This window comes from Protomyctophum bolini (assembly GCF_963924005.1).
Source record: "Protomyctophum bolini genome assembly, chromosome: 2".
Classification (NCBI taxonomy): Eukaryota; Metazoa; Chordata; class Actinopteri; order Myctophiformes; family Myctophidae; genus Protomyctophum; species Protomyctophum bolini.
This window is the reverse complement of record NC_137863.1, coordinates 11,362,155-11,377,405: the sequence shown is the minus strand read 5'-3', so window position 1 is coordinate 11,377,405 and position 15,251 is coordinate 11,362,155. Positions and strand designations below refer to the sequence as shown.

General features: G+C 46.8%; 1 protein-coding gene across 1 annotated transcript in view; it reads left to right on the top strand.

Annotated features, from left to right (window-relative positions):
• Positions 1-74: 74 nt before the first annotated feature.
• Positions 75-15,251, top strand: part of shq1 (SHQ1, H/ACA ribonucleoprotein assembly factor) — a 37,952-nt gene continuing 22,775 nt past the window's right edge. The window contains exons 1-7 of the mRNA XM_080774945.1: positions 75-181; positions 1,512-1,678; positions 1,799-1,863; positions 4,569-4,697; positions 5,195-5,370; positions 5,623-5,735; positions 6,152-6,252. Coding sequence (XP_080631071.1) covers positions 1,536-1,678; positions 1,799-1,863; positions 4,569-4,697; positions 5,195-5,370; positions 5,623-5,735; positions 6,152-6,252 — 727 coding nt within the window. The 5' untranslated portion in view covers positions 75-181; positions 1,512-1,535. The remainder of the gene's footprint in view (positions 182-1,511; positions 1,679-1,798; positions 1,864-4,568; positions 4,698-5,194; positions 5,371-5,622; positions 5,736-6,151; positions 6,253-15,251) is intronic.

The following is a 15,251-nucleotide window of genomic DNA, read 5'->3' as shown; positions in this document are numbered from 1 at the left end:
AGATACTTTAAAAGATTGGTTAAATGCCTATTTCACAATCCGTTGCCACATACACACACTGTACTACGGTTAAACATGGATGCTGCTGAACCACAATGCTGCCAGTGATGCGTCTTCACTTCAAGCTTGTTCATCATCACACCAGAACTCTCAGAACTTAGCCACAGACTCGTTATGATACGTACGTACATTTCATTGCGTGTCGTTAAAGTGTAATATCTGAAGAGGCTTTAGATTGTAGTGTTTTTCATTAGTGTCTATGTGTTTTGTGTTGTGTACGTTGTCGAAGCTAGCAGTGCATGCGGTGATATGTTGTTTACATAACTTTACTGTACCCCCAGTTTTTTCTTAAATTGTTTTGATTTTGACACTTGCTTTGGCCAAACGTAGCCTGTTTTCTCATGCCAGTCAGAGTCAGTCAGGCTCATTTGAATTGGTGCATTAGCATTAGCCAAATAACTTTCAAATTGACTGTGTTTGTGTTAGCTTTAGCTCAGCCCAAAGTTATACTTAAACTAACGAGTAGGCGTCTTAACGTGAACCTCAAGTTTTGTATTAGTGTTGGCGCTGTACGAATTAACACAACCGCCTAGCCTACAGCATATTATAGGTGTTATTCAGCCAGCACAAGTACACGTAAACATGAAGCAGTTCTCAGTCGATGTGGCACATGTGGTCGACTGTTTCACACATCACATAGTCAGCCACTAGATGGCGTCGTGTAATTGCCTGCTCTTATTGAGCAGGTACCCAAGGTCTGTTGGAGGACTGTCTCTGAGGCGGTTCCCACACTTTTTCATGTCAAGGACCCCCGGGAGGGGCACTCCCTTATTATAAAAGTACAAACTTTTGTGTATGTTCACATGACCTGATGAAGATCAAATAGACGGAAACGTTGTCAGAATTCTCAATAAAGAACGTCTTTCTTGTACCGGTGTGCGGGCTCCATCCAATATCTACTGAAGTTTCTTTAGCCCAGCACCCAGCCTGTCGATGTGCGTATTCTATGTCCGCTCTAAGGACCCCCAAATTGACATTTGCTTTATTAGCCCGAGGACCCCCAGGTCCCCCATTTGAAGAGATATGCCAGGGACCCCCATAAGTGAAGATTCTTACGGCTCTTGCAATGATTCTCAGCCTGTTTAATTTCAAGGACCCCAGTTTGACATGCATTAGTCTATGGACCCCCCATTTAATGGCATTTCTATCTCTGGGAGTCGGGACCCCAATTTATATTGTAAAATGATAATTTAACGTTAATTTAACGTAAGAGTTACAGACCCATAAGGGTCCATTTTGTTCCAAACTGGGGTGGGGACCCCCTGGAACTCCCTCAAGGACCCCTGGGGGGGTCCCCGGACCCCACTTCGGGAACCACTGCTTTGAGGCATGTCCTACTCTATGGCTCTGGTCCTGCATAGCTGATTGTTTTTTGATAGAGTAGCAGTACGACAGACAGCATTACTTAACAGTAGGTTTAACACTTCTTCTCATCATCATTGCTGTTGTAGGTCATTGCTAAGCTGGTGGTCATCATGATTACGCCTGCCTTTGAGCTGAGTCAGGATTCCCAGTACCTGATTCTCAGCATCCGTGTGCCCTATACTAGAACATCAGATTTTGACCTCTACATTGACGGGACTGATTTCAAGTTCTATGCCAAGCCTTACTTCCTGCGGTGAGTTATACTAACTGATATTAAGAATACAGTAAGTATTTTGGTTGGAAACAGTTGTGCATTTTTGTATTTTATAAATATGTTAAAATAATAATTATTGTTACTTGTTTACTACTGCAGATTATGCCTTCCAGGACGGATAGTGGAGGATGGAAGGGAAAAGGCCACATTTGACATTGATAAAGGTAGGTTGTATGTGTATTCTTTAGATAGATGTTGCGTTTGATACTACAGTTACATTGTTATTGTCTTCTTAGTGCTATTAATTACTTGACCAATTATCTTGTTGGTTGACCAGGATTTACAGCTCCACCTCCGTCCTTGTACAGTACTGTGTACTGTAAGTCACTTTGGATAAGAGTGCCTGCTAAATGCCTAAATTGTAAATATTAATTTCTATATTGATTTTATGACGACACACTTTTGAGTGTGTACTAAAATGTAGCTGGTCAAACTAGCAATAGGATATAAGACCTTTAATAGGGGAACAGAGTGGCATTCCGACGCACCACCGTGGCTTCCATGTAGGGTAGGGGGTAACGGGTACGGTCGCCCCAATTCCATCTCGCCCCAGCTTTTTTTTTAAAGTTAAAAAGTCATATGATTTGTCACACACGTTACCGCAGTGAAATTTGTTCTCCGCATTTGACCCATCTCTTAGAGCGGTGAGCCGCAGCCAAGGAACGGTGAGCTGCAGCGTGCGCCGCGCTCGGGAATCATTTGATTAGTAGATCTGACCCCCTAATCCAACCCTTTGATGCTGAGTGTCAAGCAGGGAGGCACTGGGTCCCATTTCTTACAGTCTTTGGTATGACCCAGCCGGGGATCGAACCCCCGACCTCCCAGTTTCAGGGCGGACACTCTAACCACAAGGCCACTGAGCCACTGAGCTGGTTAAGGTTAGGAATAAGGTTAGGTTTAACCGTTGAAGCATAATTTACTTAGATTACTTTAGGAATACCAGGCCGCTCTGTTGCGCCGGCTGTACGTCCGGGGCGAGTTGGTAAAGGGGCGAGTTGTTAGGGACAGGGTTAGTATTGAGCACGTCGGAAAGGCAGGCTTCGGAATGCCGGTGTGTGTAACCCCTTTATAGATCCCGCTGGGGAAATCCAGTTGTCAGAGGCTCAGGCAGAACAGCAGTTCATTTCCATTTACAGGGCAAGATACAGTTCTGTAAATACAGCAGGGTAAAAACATATCACACAAAGGAAACACCATCAATGAATAATACCCTCAACAAAGTTTGCATTATGCAGGACAAAATAAATAATAAGAATACACACTGTAACCATCAAGATAGTGTCCTTCCTTACAGTAATGAACTGTTATTTATTTTTGATTAGATTTTTATTTAATTTTGGTAAAAGAAATACAAGTTACACAATAACTTCAACCCAGGATGTACACATAAAGTGTAATAAAACACTTATTTCCAATGTGGTCCTGAAATGAGTCTAAAGCACTGTCTGGCCATAAGCCACTGTACTCTCATTGCATGGGCCGGCAGTGGCTCAGGGGTAGAGTGGCCGCATTGCAATCGGAAGGTTTCCAGTGCGATCCCGGGCTCCACCAGAATTAGTGTTGAAGAACTTGAAGTGCCCTTGAGTAAGACGCTGAATCCCTAATTTCTCCTGATGAGCAGGTTGGTGCCTTATATGGTTTCCTCTGCCATCCGTGTATGAATGAACGAATGAATGTAATACACATTACACAATCTATGTAAAGCGCCTTGGATAAAGGGCAAGGCACTAGTATATAAATGCACCATTTACCATTTTATTTTTGCATGGTTCTGCTGGTCAGCAATGTGTTCCTATAGATCCTATAGCATGGGTTAAGTAGCACAGTTATCTCATTGATCCATTTTTTCTTTGTACTCTCAAGTCAATCAAACAAACAGAATGGATAAATGAGCCTGCTTATGTTATGCCATTTCATTCCATTTAAAGGGTGACTGGAGTCATGTCTACTTGTCATTATGATTACCGACTGCAGCCCTGCTGGCTCATTCTAAGTGACATATGACCTTTTGTTAATGTTTGTTAACCTCCAGACTTGTTGTGTGTACGTATAAATAGTGTGAAGTCGTCGTTGTCGTCTCAATTTGACATCAACAAGAGATATATCGTATATGGTACGTTCAGCACTAATGCCCACCAGCCACCAACGCACTTCCCTCACACCTTGCATGCATTCCAAGATTCCCATAAAGCTAAATGGCTGTAAGGTTTTTAATATAGCCTGTGTAGCATTCTCTCTTAAATATGTCACGGCACATGAGTTGTGATGATGGCCATCAGCTTGATGTTCCAAAGGCTCTGTGAGCTTCTGGCTATCGGCCCTGATCTGTCTCTAAGTTTCCATTTGAAATGATCTGTCCTAATGAAATGGGCTTTATGGAGACATCAGCCTTATGGACTCTGACACCTCGTTGCCCCTCTGCCAGTTCGGCCCTGCTTAACACGCTGTGTCTAAATGTGCCTCTAACATCTGCTAATAAAACTCTACCAATGGGTGTCCTTGTTTAGACGTATAATTAGCCATCATTATGATGTGTCTTTTGAGCTCTCCAGCCTCATTAGGGCCCACAAGCCAAGGCAATTAGCCTGTTTGCATCGTAAAGCATTTTAAAGTTTAAACGCTCAGGTTTGAAAGTTTTATCAGGTCTTTTAATTTAGACTATGAAATTGTCCTTGGTGTGAATTTATCACATGGACTCAATATTATTCGACCACATCGGTTTTAATACCTTGAAAGCAACTAAATTACAGTGCCATTCACAGAGTTGTCAGACTTCCCCGCCAATCGGTGTGTTGCCAACTTGCCATATATGTAATATTTGACCACCAGTAGTCTTCTTCCCTTATAGTGCTGTCGTGTCTTTGTTTAGGTCTTTTCACTCTTCAGGTCCCTAAGGAGACCACTGGAGAACAGTTTGAAGGCCTCCAAATGCTGACCAGTCTCCTTGCTCCAAAAGGTTCCCGGTCAGCTCAGCCATTGGTAGAAGACATCAGCATGGGTAAGCTCAGCAGTTTATTTTCAAGGAATAACTGATTAATCAATCAAATAATATTGTAATATTCATAGCAGGTAGTACCTTGTTAGGTCTGTGTCCCTTCTGAAGATAGATTATAAGGTAGAATCATTGACGAATTAATTCAAGTTTTCTTAAATTTAAATTTAAATTGGGAGGGAGGAATGGGACGGTGGACCTCTGACATCACGTTCATGTCATGATGAGCCATAAACATATTATTAAAGGGCTGTGTGGCTTCACACAAAAGTTAATATCATTTCTGAATGGATTCATGTACTCTTATCTAACACCATGAAACAAACGTGTGCCACAGCACATGTTCTGGAAAGTATTTTATTTTGTTGTTGCAATTGCATAGAATTGGGGACAGTATGCACTTAACTGAGTGTCATCTTTCTTGTTGTTTATCAGACAATATTATGGGAAACTTTACTACTACTACATATTATATTACCAACCACAACCCCTTTGCAATTCAGAGGCGTGCGGCGGAAGTGTAGGCGCCTGCGGTGAGGAGGAAGAGGAGGAGGACGAAGAAGAGTTTGACTGGCAGGTGGAGCAGGAGGTGTACATGGAGAGCTCTGAGGCAGAGCTGGGGTTCCTTCAGAAATACGGCTTTGGTAATCAGAGGTCCGGAGTCTTCGCCAGACTGCAGGTAATGTTAAAATCACGGATAAAACCCTTCTATTGTCTTTGAAATCTATTGTAAAGGTAAACCAAACATAATGTAATGCAACACATTATTAAAGTATTCTTTTGACAGACGGAGATCTTAATCATTTAGTATCTTTTGCACCTTTCTATTATCTTGAGTATTGTAACATTTGACCCGACATGAAGTCTAATTGAATTGTTGTTCCTAAGAAGAAACAAAAGTCTATAACATGCTGGATTTGCGTCCTAACAGGAAGAACTGAATGATGTCATTGACGTCACGAACCCCGAAGAAACCACGGCCGGAGAGAGGAGACAGGCTCGGCAATATGCAGAGAGTGCTGCGTTCTGTTCCGACCATTACCTGTACGTTTATTACAGACTATTTTGTGCCATATCTATGGGGTGGGGTTTCTGGGGTTTGGCTCATTATTGACCCATTTTGGGCGGGAACCCCTTCTGGTGTTAGCATTATGTTATGCTTTAGCTATTGAGAAATAGCAGATCTAGGTCTGCTATTTTTGAAAAATCGAAGAACGACTGACATAGAAACATAGCTTTTTCAGAAAACTGTCGTTTTCAAACGGACATTTTTAGAATCTGATCTCAGGTCAAAATGGGTTAAAATGTATACATTTTATTTCTTCTCAATTACACTTTTACATACATTACAGTGTACAGATATCAATAAAAGACCAACAACAAAACAACACCCCACCTGGGATGCATACATGGCATCATTGCTGTGCTGTCCCTTTTCTTATGGTGATGTATTGTTTCAGCGCTGATTTGTTTGAAGATGACGAGATTCAGAGGTTGCTGAGGTTCTGTCCCTGGTGGGCAGAGTTGAGCCGCTCCTTAGACCAGGAAGGAGAAGAAGCAGGTGAGTTGTAATTCATGCCTTCGCAGTCCTCAAAGTAACTGAGGGTACATTGTATTCGAATTAAATGAAATCCTAGTATTTGCATTTATGGAAATGAGTTGAGTGTAAACAGTACTACAAGATACGCAACTTATAATTGGTGAAATACATGTGTGGGTGTTTTTAAAGGATATATTTAATACTTACCGTATTCAAAATGTATTATCTGTATTACTGAATAGAGTTTGATTGTGAGACCTTCATTTTACCTCTGCATCACCTGGGAGAAAATACAGTATATCTATCTGTTTCACACCACATCTTCTAATAATATGAACTTTAAATCAGTTGTGTACAATGTTAAGTCTCTAGTAAAGTAGTACCTGATATTCACCAGAAGGTGGCATGGAGTTGCAAAAATAGAAATCAGACATTGCTGATGCTACTGTATTTAGACTATATGTATTTCTTATCATGATAGTTGATTTTGACAATTGTACACTTTATAAAATAGACCTGAGTATTGCCAAATTAGGATATGTACCTGTAAAGCTACTTAAGTACTGAATAATTAAGTACTGTAATTGTCTTTGTTGCGATATATTGCTCATCTCCTTGTTTAATTTTATAGCGACAAGATCCTCGTGTATAATCTGTCCCCAGCCAGTGTCTGACTCTGGCAACAAGTTCCCTTCCTCTCAATCAATGGATGACATCTGAAATCAATGGCTCATTTACTTAGGTGTGACGTGTGGCTTGTCGGATGGAGACTCCCAGTCTCATTTCCCGCTTTCCGCCGTCCCTCATAAAAGAATGATAGCTGCTCCCCGGAGTCCTGGCGCTGCAGGAGACAATTCAATTGTTCCCACCCGCCTCTGCCTAACAGCCCACTAACTCCAGGCACTTCCATCGCTTCAGCGAGCGCACATGGCTCACAGCCCACGTTATGTTATGTTAGTCCAGGATGTCGTACACTCGGGGAGGATTTAGATTAAAGCCATAGCATTATCACAGGAGGACGTGGCGCTGCTGGAGACGTGGCAGGAGGAGGCGTGATTATGCCAGTTCGAGGGCCCCAGTCGGTGACGGGCAGCCATCACTCAGCCATATACAGGCCATTAGCAGCAAACCGACTCTAGCCTCTGAAGAACATTTAAGTCTTTTCCCCGCCACCTCCCTCCCCTCATTCCGCATGCTAAGACGGAGTGCCCCAGACGGGAGCCCAGGCGCGGATAAATGGGCCAAATTAAACTTAATGGTTTGACTGACAGGTCAAATAGCGTTTGCCTTCGCAGGGCGCAGAGAGCTGTGTCGGTCAGGAGATTTAAGTCGGCTGCCGCCAAACCTTGATGGCACACTCGTATATTTTTATTTCTTTTACCGTTTGTCATATGTATATCACGCAGACGCTGAATTTATTCCACTTTGTTTTTCAGCTTATCCATCTTTTTAAACGTATTTTTCTGTCCACCTGCGCAAGGGCTGATGCTTATGTCAACTGACAGATGGATGTGGACACAAGTGCTAATGAAGTAGAAACTGGCCCCTTTGTGGTCTCCTCTAGTGAGGGCCAGCGCTCTGACAGGCCACAGCTGTCCTCTGGATGCCTGCATTCACCCACTGGCCTGAGCTAAATGAAGCTGACAGCTCTGTCTGTCTTTACCTGCAGCACTTTGTTATGGCTGTGTGTAGGCGTCAAAGGCACTTGCTAACCTTTGACCAATTTAGATGGCCTCATTGTTTGTGAGAGTGCTACTGCACTAACCAAATCTGCAGTTTTAACTTCAGTGTTTGATAAATGAGCACAGTTTGGGTATCTATCCTATCCAAGGTCATGGTTTGACTGCTTGGTGATGTGAAGTTATGGGAGCATGCATTGGCTTTGCAGGAGCATATTTACTGCATGTCAACAGGGCCATCTGGACCCGTAGAGAGCAATGATGTGGCCAGGTTGCCTTTCCAACTGGATTAAGTAGGTCACAATCTGAGGACCCCTCATGCTCTCCCTAACTTCAGAGTAAAGATGACAGAGACATGTGCAAAATGAGGCATGGGGTCTAATATTGTTCTGCTCACCTATCGGGCTGCATTAATTGATTGATTGATTGATTGATTCATTCATTATTTGATTGAAAGAATATTCAGAGTGAGTAAGCAGTGCTTTTGGTGCCAAGACATGTTTATAAGTGACATACTATCGGCTATCTAACTAAACAATTTATTTGAAGCTTAATCTTGCAGGGTTCACTGTTCATTTCAAGGCTTAATGTGGCTTGTGGATTAACCTAATTCCCAGGTTGTCTCACACTTCACCAACCACAGCAGTCGGCTAATGAATATTAATGACTAATAATCTATTCCCGCCTACAATCGCCTGTGATTTAGAAAGAAGAGCAGAGATAAACTGACTAAAAAGAAATGGAGATCATTTCAGTGTAATTCATTACAGGTGTGTTTAATAGATACTCAGGACTGATCCAAAATACCCTAAAGATTTTCATTAGTGTATAATTTCCTCTGCACCACTCAAAAATGTGAAAAAAGATGTTCCCAATTTTGTCTCTTAAGTTCTCTTGATTTTACTTTGCCGTACGACGGTGTTCCACACTAGAAATAGCTGATCTACAAGCTAACATGTCACATGATGCGTAGTGATCTAGTAGATCTGCTATTTCCGGCACAGGACACCATCGTAAGACATTGTATAAATTAGGCATTATGAATGACAAAGTGTTTTTTTCTTTTTTCTTTCATAAAGCATTGTTATTATCAACTCTAGATAAGATCAATATCTTTTATAATGGAGAAACAAAAGAGCCACTCTGCCCATATCAGCCCTCCCCCTTCAGCATGAATGCTCCAGGACAGTCTGGATGTGGGCCAGTAGGCCACTCACTTTCTCCCTGGTGCTTCTGCACACACACACACACACACACACGCGCGGTTTTCATGTTGTGTGTGTGTGTGTGTGTGTGCCTGTGGCCTTATGCACGAATCAACTTAATGCACGCTGTCTAAAACTGATCCAGAATATTGCAGAATGCCTCTTCTTCAACCTTCCGAATTATCCATGTCTCTTAACTTCTGCACTCTGTTGACTGACTCCCGGTGGCTGCTTGAAATCCAATTCAAAACACCTGACCTGCAAGGCAACCATGGGCATGGCACGCGTATATTCTTTCTACGTCCGAGCATAGACATGGTAACGCCCCGCCTGCCTCTGATTGGCCTACCGACACTGCCCGTCTTGCCTGTCCTCCGAGATGCAAGGCTACTCCGTGGTGGGAAATAATACAAGTACAAGAGAATGGCAATTGCAGAAGAGGCAAACTAATATTGTTTGCCGTTTGCTTTGTTTGAATAATTGATTGAACACGTAGGCCTATGAACTATGATTTGATTTGGCTGTGTTCTAAATGAAAGTGTTAGTGTTGATTATCGTGTATTAATCTAAACTAACACTAAACTAATACTATTATACTAATAAAGATCAATTGAAAAGAGACTTTTTTTACAGTACAATAATGTTTAAAGTTTACACATGTATACAAATAAACAGGCCAACGGCATAAACAATATTAGTTTACCTCTTCTACAATAATAAAAGTTGCTGTTGCGCGTGCCAAGCTGTCATTCTCTTGTAGCTATTATATATCCTACTTGACTTGTATTATTTATTTATTTCCCACCATGGAGTAACCTCGCGCAGCAGACTATCCAGCATGTATCTTCCACCTCGGAGACACCGGCTGTGTCGATAGGCCAATCAGAGGCAGGCGGGGCATTACCATGTCTATGCTCGGACGTAGAAAGAATATACACGCATGGCACACCCCTCCTTGATTCAGTGAGTCCTCCTCTTCTCCATCTTGGATTCCAAGCTGTGGATTGACTGCAGATTTAATCTACTTCTAGCTAAGACCTCACCTCTTCAGATGTAGATAGATATTGTTTACTTGTTCACAGATACTAATGCTGATTAGCAATGCTGCTAATGTAGATGATGCTGGGTGTGTTGTTTTCGTAGTACATTACTTAATTTACTTGACCACTTACCCTGTTGTTGGTTGAATAGGGTTCAGAGAGCTGACACTTTTAAAATACTGTGTGTGTGTGTGTGTGTGTGTGTGTGTGTGTGTGTGTGTGTGTGTGTGTTACATTTGAGTAACTTCGGGTTACTTCAGTAACCTCAGTTGTATAAGTGACTCGAAGAAGAGAGTCATATGGGTCCGAGACACTTGGTGGCGCTGGAGCACAGAACAAAACATAAACTCACGAGCTAATTTATTGGTTCGTGGAGCTGTCACTCAAGGCGGCGCCTCCGGTCCTGACCCGCAGGTATAAAACCGGTGGGCGTGAACGCCGAGTCATTCCTATCAACCATTTTTCTGCCGCCTGCCAAAGCAGACGGGCAGTTCAATGACTCTCTTCTTCGAGTCACTTATACAACTGAGGTTACTGAAGTAACCCGAAGTTGTCTAAAGTGCCTCTCTCGAAGAGAGTCATATGGGTCATCATAAAACTCCCGTATGATCACCCCGGCTGACAGGACCGCTCCACGGTCCCCCTTTTTCCAGAGAGACGTCACGTGAATGTGCGTCCCTCCCGCAAGGGAGACTGAGAAGGTTTTTAAAGGCCAGGGGCCAGAAGGGACCTCTTGACCAAAACAAAAAACAGTCAGACTTCCTGACTCAAATGGGCGGCAACCCCCAGGACTGCATGTCCCAGGGTTGCAGGGGCCACATCCAGGTTATAAACGTGGCGAAGGTCGACGAAGACGACCAACTCGCCGCAGCGCAGACATCCTGAATCGGGACTCCCCTGGCCAAGGCCCAGGATGCAGACAAACCTCTTGTAGAGTGTGCACGTAGACCCTCTGGGGGTTCAGAACCACACGAGGTATAGGCTAACCTTATAGCCTCCATAATCCACTGCGAGAGTCTTACTTTCGAAATGGGTTTACCCTTCCACTGGGAATCCCAGGCTACAAAGAGCTGCTCACCCAGCCTGAAGGGGGCAGTCCTTGACCTGTAGACTTTCAGGGCCCTCATAAGACAGAGACAATGTAGTCTCCTATCCTCCACCGAAGAGAAGGGAGGAGGATGGAAGGCCGTGAGATCCACAGGCGAGCAGCCCGAGGGAAAGGTCTTAGGTAGAAATGAAAGGTTCGGCCTGAGCGTGACCCTGGTGTCATTACCACTGAATCTCAAGCAGCCGCTGCTCATTGAGAGCACGTGCATGTCACCAGCCCGCTTTGCTGTCGTCAGGGCGACAAGCAAAACGGTTTTCAGAGAGAGGAACTTCAGGTCCACCGTTTCCAGTGGCTCGAAGGAGTCTCTCATCAAGGAGTCCAAGACTATCGTCAGGTCCCACGAGGGGACCAGAGATCTGGCGACCGCTCTGAGGCGCGCAACTCCTTCCATGAACTGACGGATCAGCAGGTGTTCACTGAATGGTCTGTTGTTCATACCAACCTGATAGGCCGCTACGGCCGCCAGGTTGATCTTGACTGAGGAGAGACCAAGACCCCTGTCCAAGAACTCCTGTAGGAAAATCAGAATGTGTCTCACAGACGCCTGAAAAGGGAAGACCTCTTCCTGTCTGTCCGAGCACCAACGCTCAAACACAAGCCAGGCAGTGTTATAACGTCGTCTGGTGGAGGCAGCCCTGGCACCAAGGATCGTCTCTACGACATTCGGAGGCAGGCCAATCGCTTCTAGCGACGCCCCTTCACGGGCCAAACCCAGAGATCTAGGTCCTGAGGACGTGGGTGAAAGATCTCTCCTCCGGCCTGGGTCAGCAGGTCCCTCCACAGAGGAAGCTGCCATGGTTCTTTGAACAGGAGAGGGACTATGTCCTGTCTCCAAGATCCCCAGGCTGGAGCTACTAGTAGCAGCTCTGATCCCTGATCCCGCACCCTGGCTAGGACATGCGGAATCAGTTCCAACGGGGGAACGCATAAAACAGAGAACACAGGCGAGAGGACCGAAGTCCCCCCTGCCTGTTGATGTAACAAACCGTCGTGGTGTTTTCGGAAACGAACCAGGACGTGGTGACCTCTGAGGAATTGTTCGAATTCTCGGAGTGCCAGGAACACTGCCAGTAGTTCCAAGTAGTCGATGTGGGAGGAGCGTAATGCGGCATCCCACACGGCCCTGGCCATCCTCCCGTCGTGGGTGGCGCCCCAACCGGAGAGGCTGGCGTCGGCGGTGACCAACCTCCTGACTGTGGGGAGACCCCTCGGGACCCCCTCCGTCAGAACACCTCTGTTCGACCACCATTACAGAGCCAGAGTGCAGTTCGAGGACACTGTCACTCTGGTCGAAAGTGCGTGTAGATCGCTGACCCTCTTAGCGGACGTCAGGGCGACCAGGAGGGCTGGCTTTAGTGTAAGACATTTCAGGTCAGCCGTCTGCAGTGGCTCGAAGGGCTCATTGTTTAGAGCCCTGAGGACTAGAGACAGATCCCAAGAGGGGACCAGGGGTCTGTCGACCCTGTGTACCCTGCGTACGCCCTTCACAAACCGTTTTGCCAGCGGATGTCTCCATACTGTCTGGTCGTTAACGCCCATTTGGCAGGCCGAGATGGCTGCTAAGTGGGTTCTCACTGAGGAGAGGCCTAGACCTCTGTCTAGGAACTCCTGCAGGAATGTCAGGGCGTAAACTACTGAAGCTTGGAATGGGATAACCTGGTTAGGTCGTTCTGAGCACCACTGCTCGAACACACCCCAGGCTGTTTCGTAGCGGGTCATTGTCGACTGGGCTCTGGCCTTCTGAATCGTTGCGACAACATTCGGAGGGAAACCGGCCTCAGTCAGCATTAGCCTCTCACGGGCCAGACCCATAGGTCTAGGTCCTTGGGGCAAGGGTGGAAGAGGGATTTCAGCCAACGCTGAAAAGGCCTCATATGGAGTCTGTCCAGACCTACCAGAGAGATGGCCGAGGCCATGAGTCCGGCCATCCGTAGACACGTACCCAGTGGAAGTGTGCGGCCTGTCTTGCACATGGTCACGCACTTCAGGAGGTCGTTGACCCTGTCCCGACTCAGCGGAGCCCTGTAGGAGACAGAGTCCAGAGTGATGCCCATGAAATCCGTGGATTGGGTAGGCATGCTCTTGGCTAGGTTTATCCTGAAACCCAGTGAGGTCGCATGGGACACGACCCGAGTCGTGTTCCTCGCGGCCTCCTCTGCTGAATCCGAACATAGGAGACAGCCGTCTATGTAACTGGACACCCATAGACCCAGAAGTCTCAGGGGTGCCAGAGCGGCCTCCGTACAGCGGACGGAACACTCTGGGACTGAGGGACATCCCGAATGGAAGGACCGTGTACTCATAAGCCTTTTCTTGGAACCCAAACCGCAGGAACTTCCTGTGAGGTGGGTAAATGGGGATGTGGAAATAGGCGTCTTTTAGATCTATGGATGTGAGCCAGTCGCCTGGGCGTATGGAGCGCACCAGAGACTCGGCCGTCAGCATCTTGAACTGAAAAGACTTGAGGTGCCTGTTGAGTATCCGCAGGTCCAGGATGGGACGTAGAACCCCCCCCCCCTTTTTCTTGACCAGAAAGTAGCGGGAGTAGAGCCCGCTGCGACGCTGGGCCAAGGGTACCTCTCTGACGGCATCCTCCTCCAGCAAGGAAGCTATCTCCTGTTGGAGAATCAGACCCTCCGGACCCCCGGCGTTGGTGAAGATGACCTCTGAAAACGCTGGGGGTGTTCTGGCGAACTGGAGTCTGTAGCCCTTCGCTATGGTGTTGAGGATCCACGGGGATGCTCCGCACCACTCCCACTGTGCCAGGTGCTTGGCTAGTGGGTTCTCTCCGGCTATGGGAGGCACGCCCCGCCTGGGGGTAGTGTTCCCTAGCATGTCGGAGAAAATTGGGCATGACCCGTCTCCCCAGTGGCGTTTTGGTACGCCACTGACCTTATGCCCTGCCCCACTGCGTCGGGGGGGGCCCATGGGGCCCCCGTGGCAGTGGGTTCATGTCCCCCCCTCCGTGGATATTATTTTGTTGTCTTTTTGTATTGTGGCATAGCCTGTACTACAGACAAAAAATGCTGTACTTGTGCAAACAATATCGAGGGACCTGGCTACAGGGACGCCCAGGACGCCCACCTGTGCCATGGTCCAGAAGCGCATTGCGGGCGGACTGGACGTGCAGTCCGAGACTGCTACGTCCGGTGCTGGGCCCGGCGCATGGGGGGAGGGTAGGGAGTGTGTTACTTCGGCTGCTGGTCAGGGCCTCGCAGCCTGGACGCTGCACCTCCACGTTGAGGGTGATCCTCTCGAGTGCGCCTCTGAAGAGGCCTCCGGGGATGATAGCACCCTCGGAAAACTCTCTCTGGGCAACGGGATCCAGACCAGGTGAGGCTTCCAGCCACCTAGCATGCTCTGAGGTGATGGAAGCGGTGGCCATAAGGCCGGTCAGGTCTGTGAGTCAGTACGTGAAGGTCACAATTTTCTCATGTAGGAGACGAACTCTAGCCAACTGTTCAGGAGTAGGGCCGTGGCCCCTCTTCTGAAGAAGGGAGCTCTGAAGCATTGAGAGCGTCGCGGGGTAGCCGGGAGAGTCATGGGCTCCTTCCAGCTAGCCGTGTAATGTGCTCTGAAAAACCTGGGACAGGGGAAGCGGTGGTCCCCCGACAGTGATTTTTGTCGTGTACATACTGTGCAGCTTGGCCACAGACCCACCCATGGTGGGGATCTGTGTCAAGAGCTTTTGCCTTTCTTTGGGGAGCGGTCCCGGTGTGCAGTCTGGGGCTGCTACACCCTGGACGGGGCCCAAGGCATGGGAAAGCGTCTGAGCACGCTCCTCCTGGAGACGGAGTTGCAGGGTCCGATCGGCCCCTCCAAAGACGCTGTGCCGGTCGTAATCCTGGCAGCCGTCACGTTGGCTGTTGGACAGCAACGTGAGGTATTCAGTGACCGTATGAGAGCAGCGTGAGACAATAGCCGAAGTAGCTCCGATGCTATGGCTATGTCATAGACGAGTTGGTGTGGCACCTTGAAAACAGCCTAA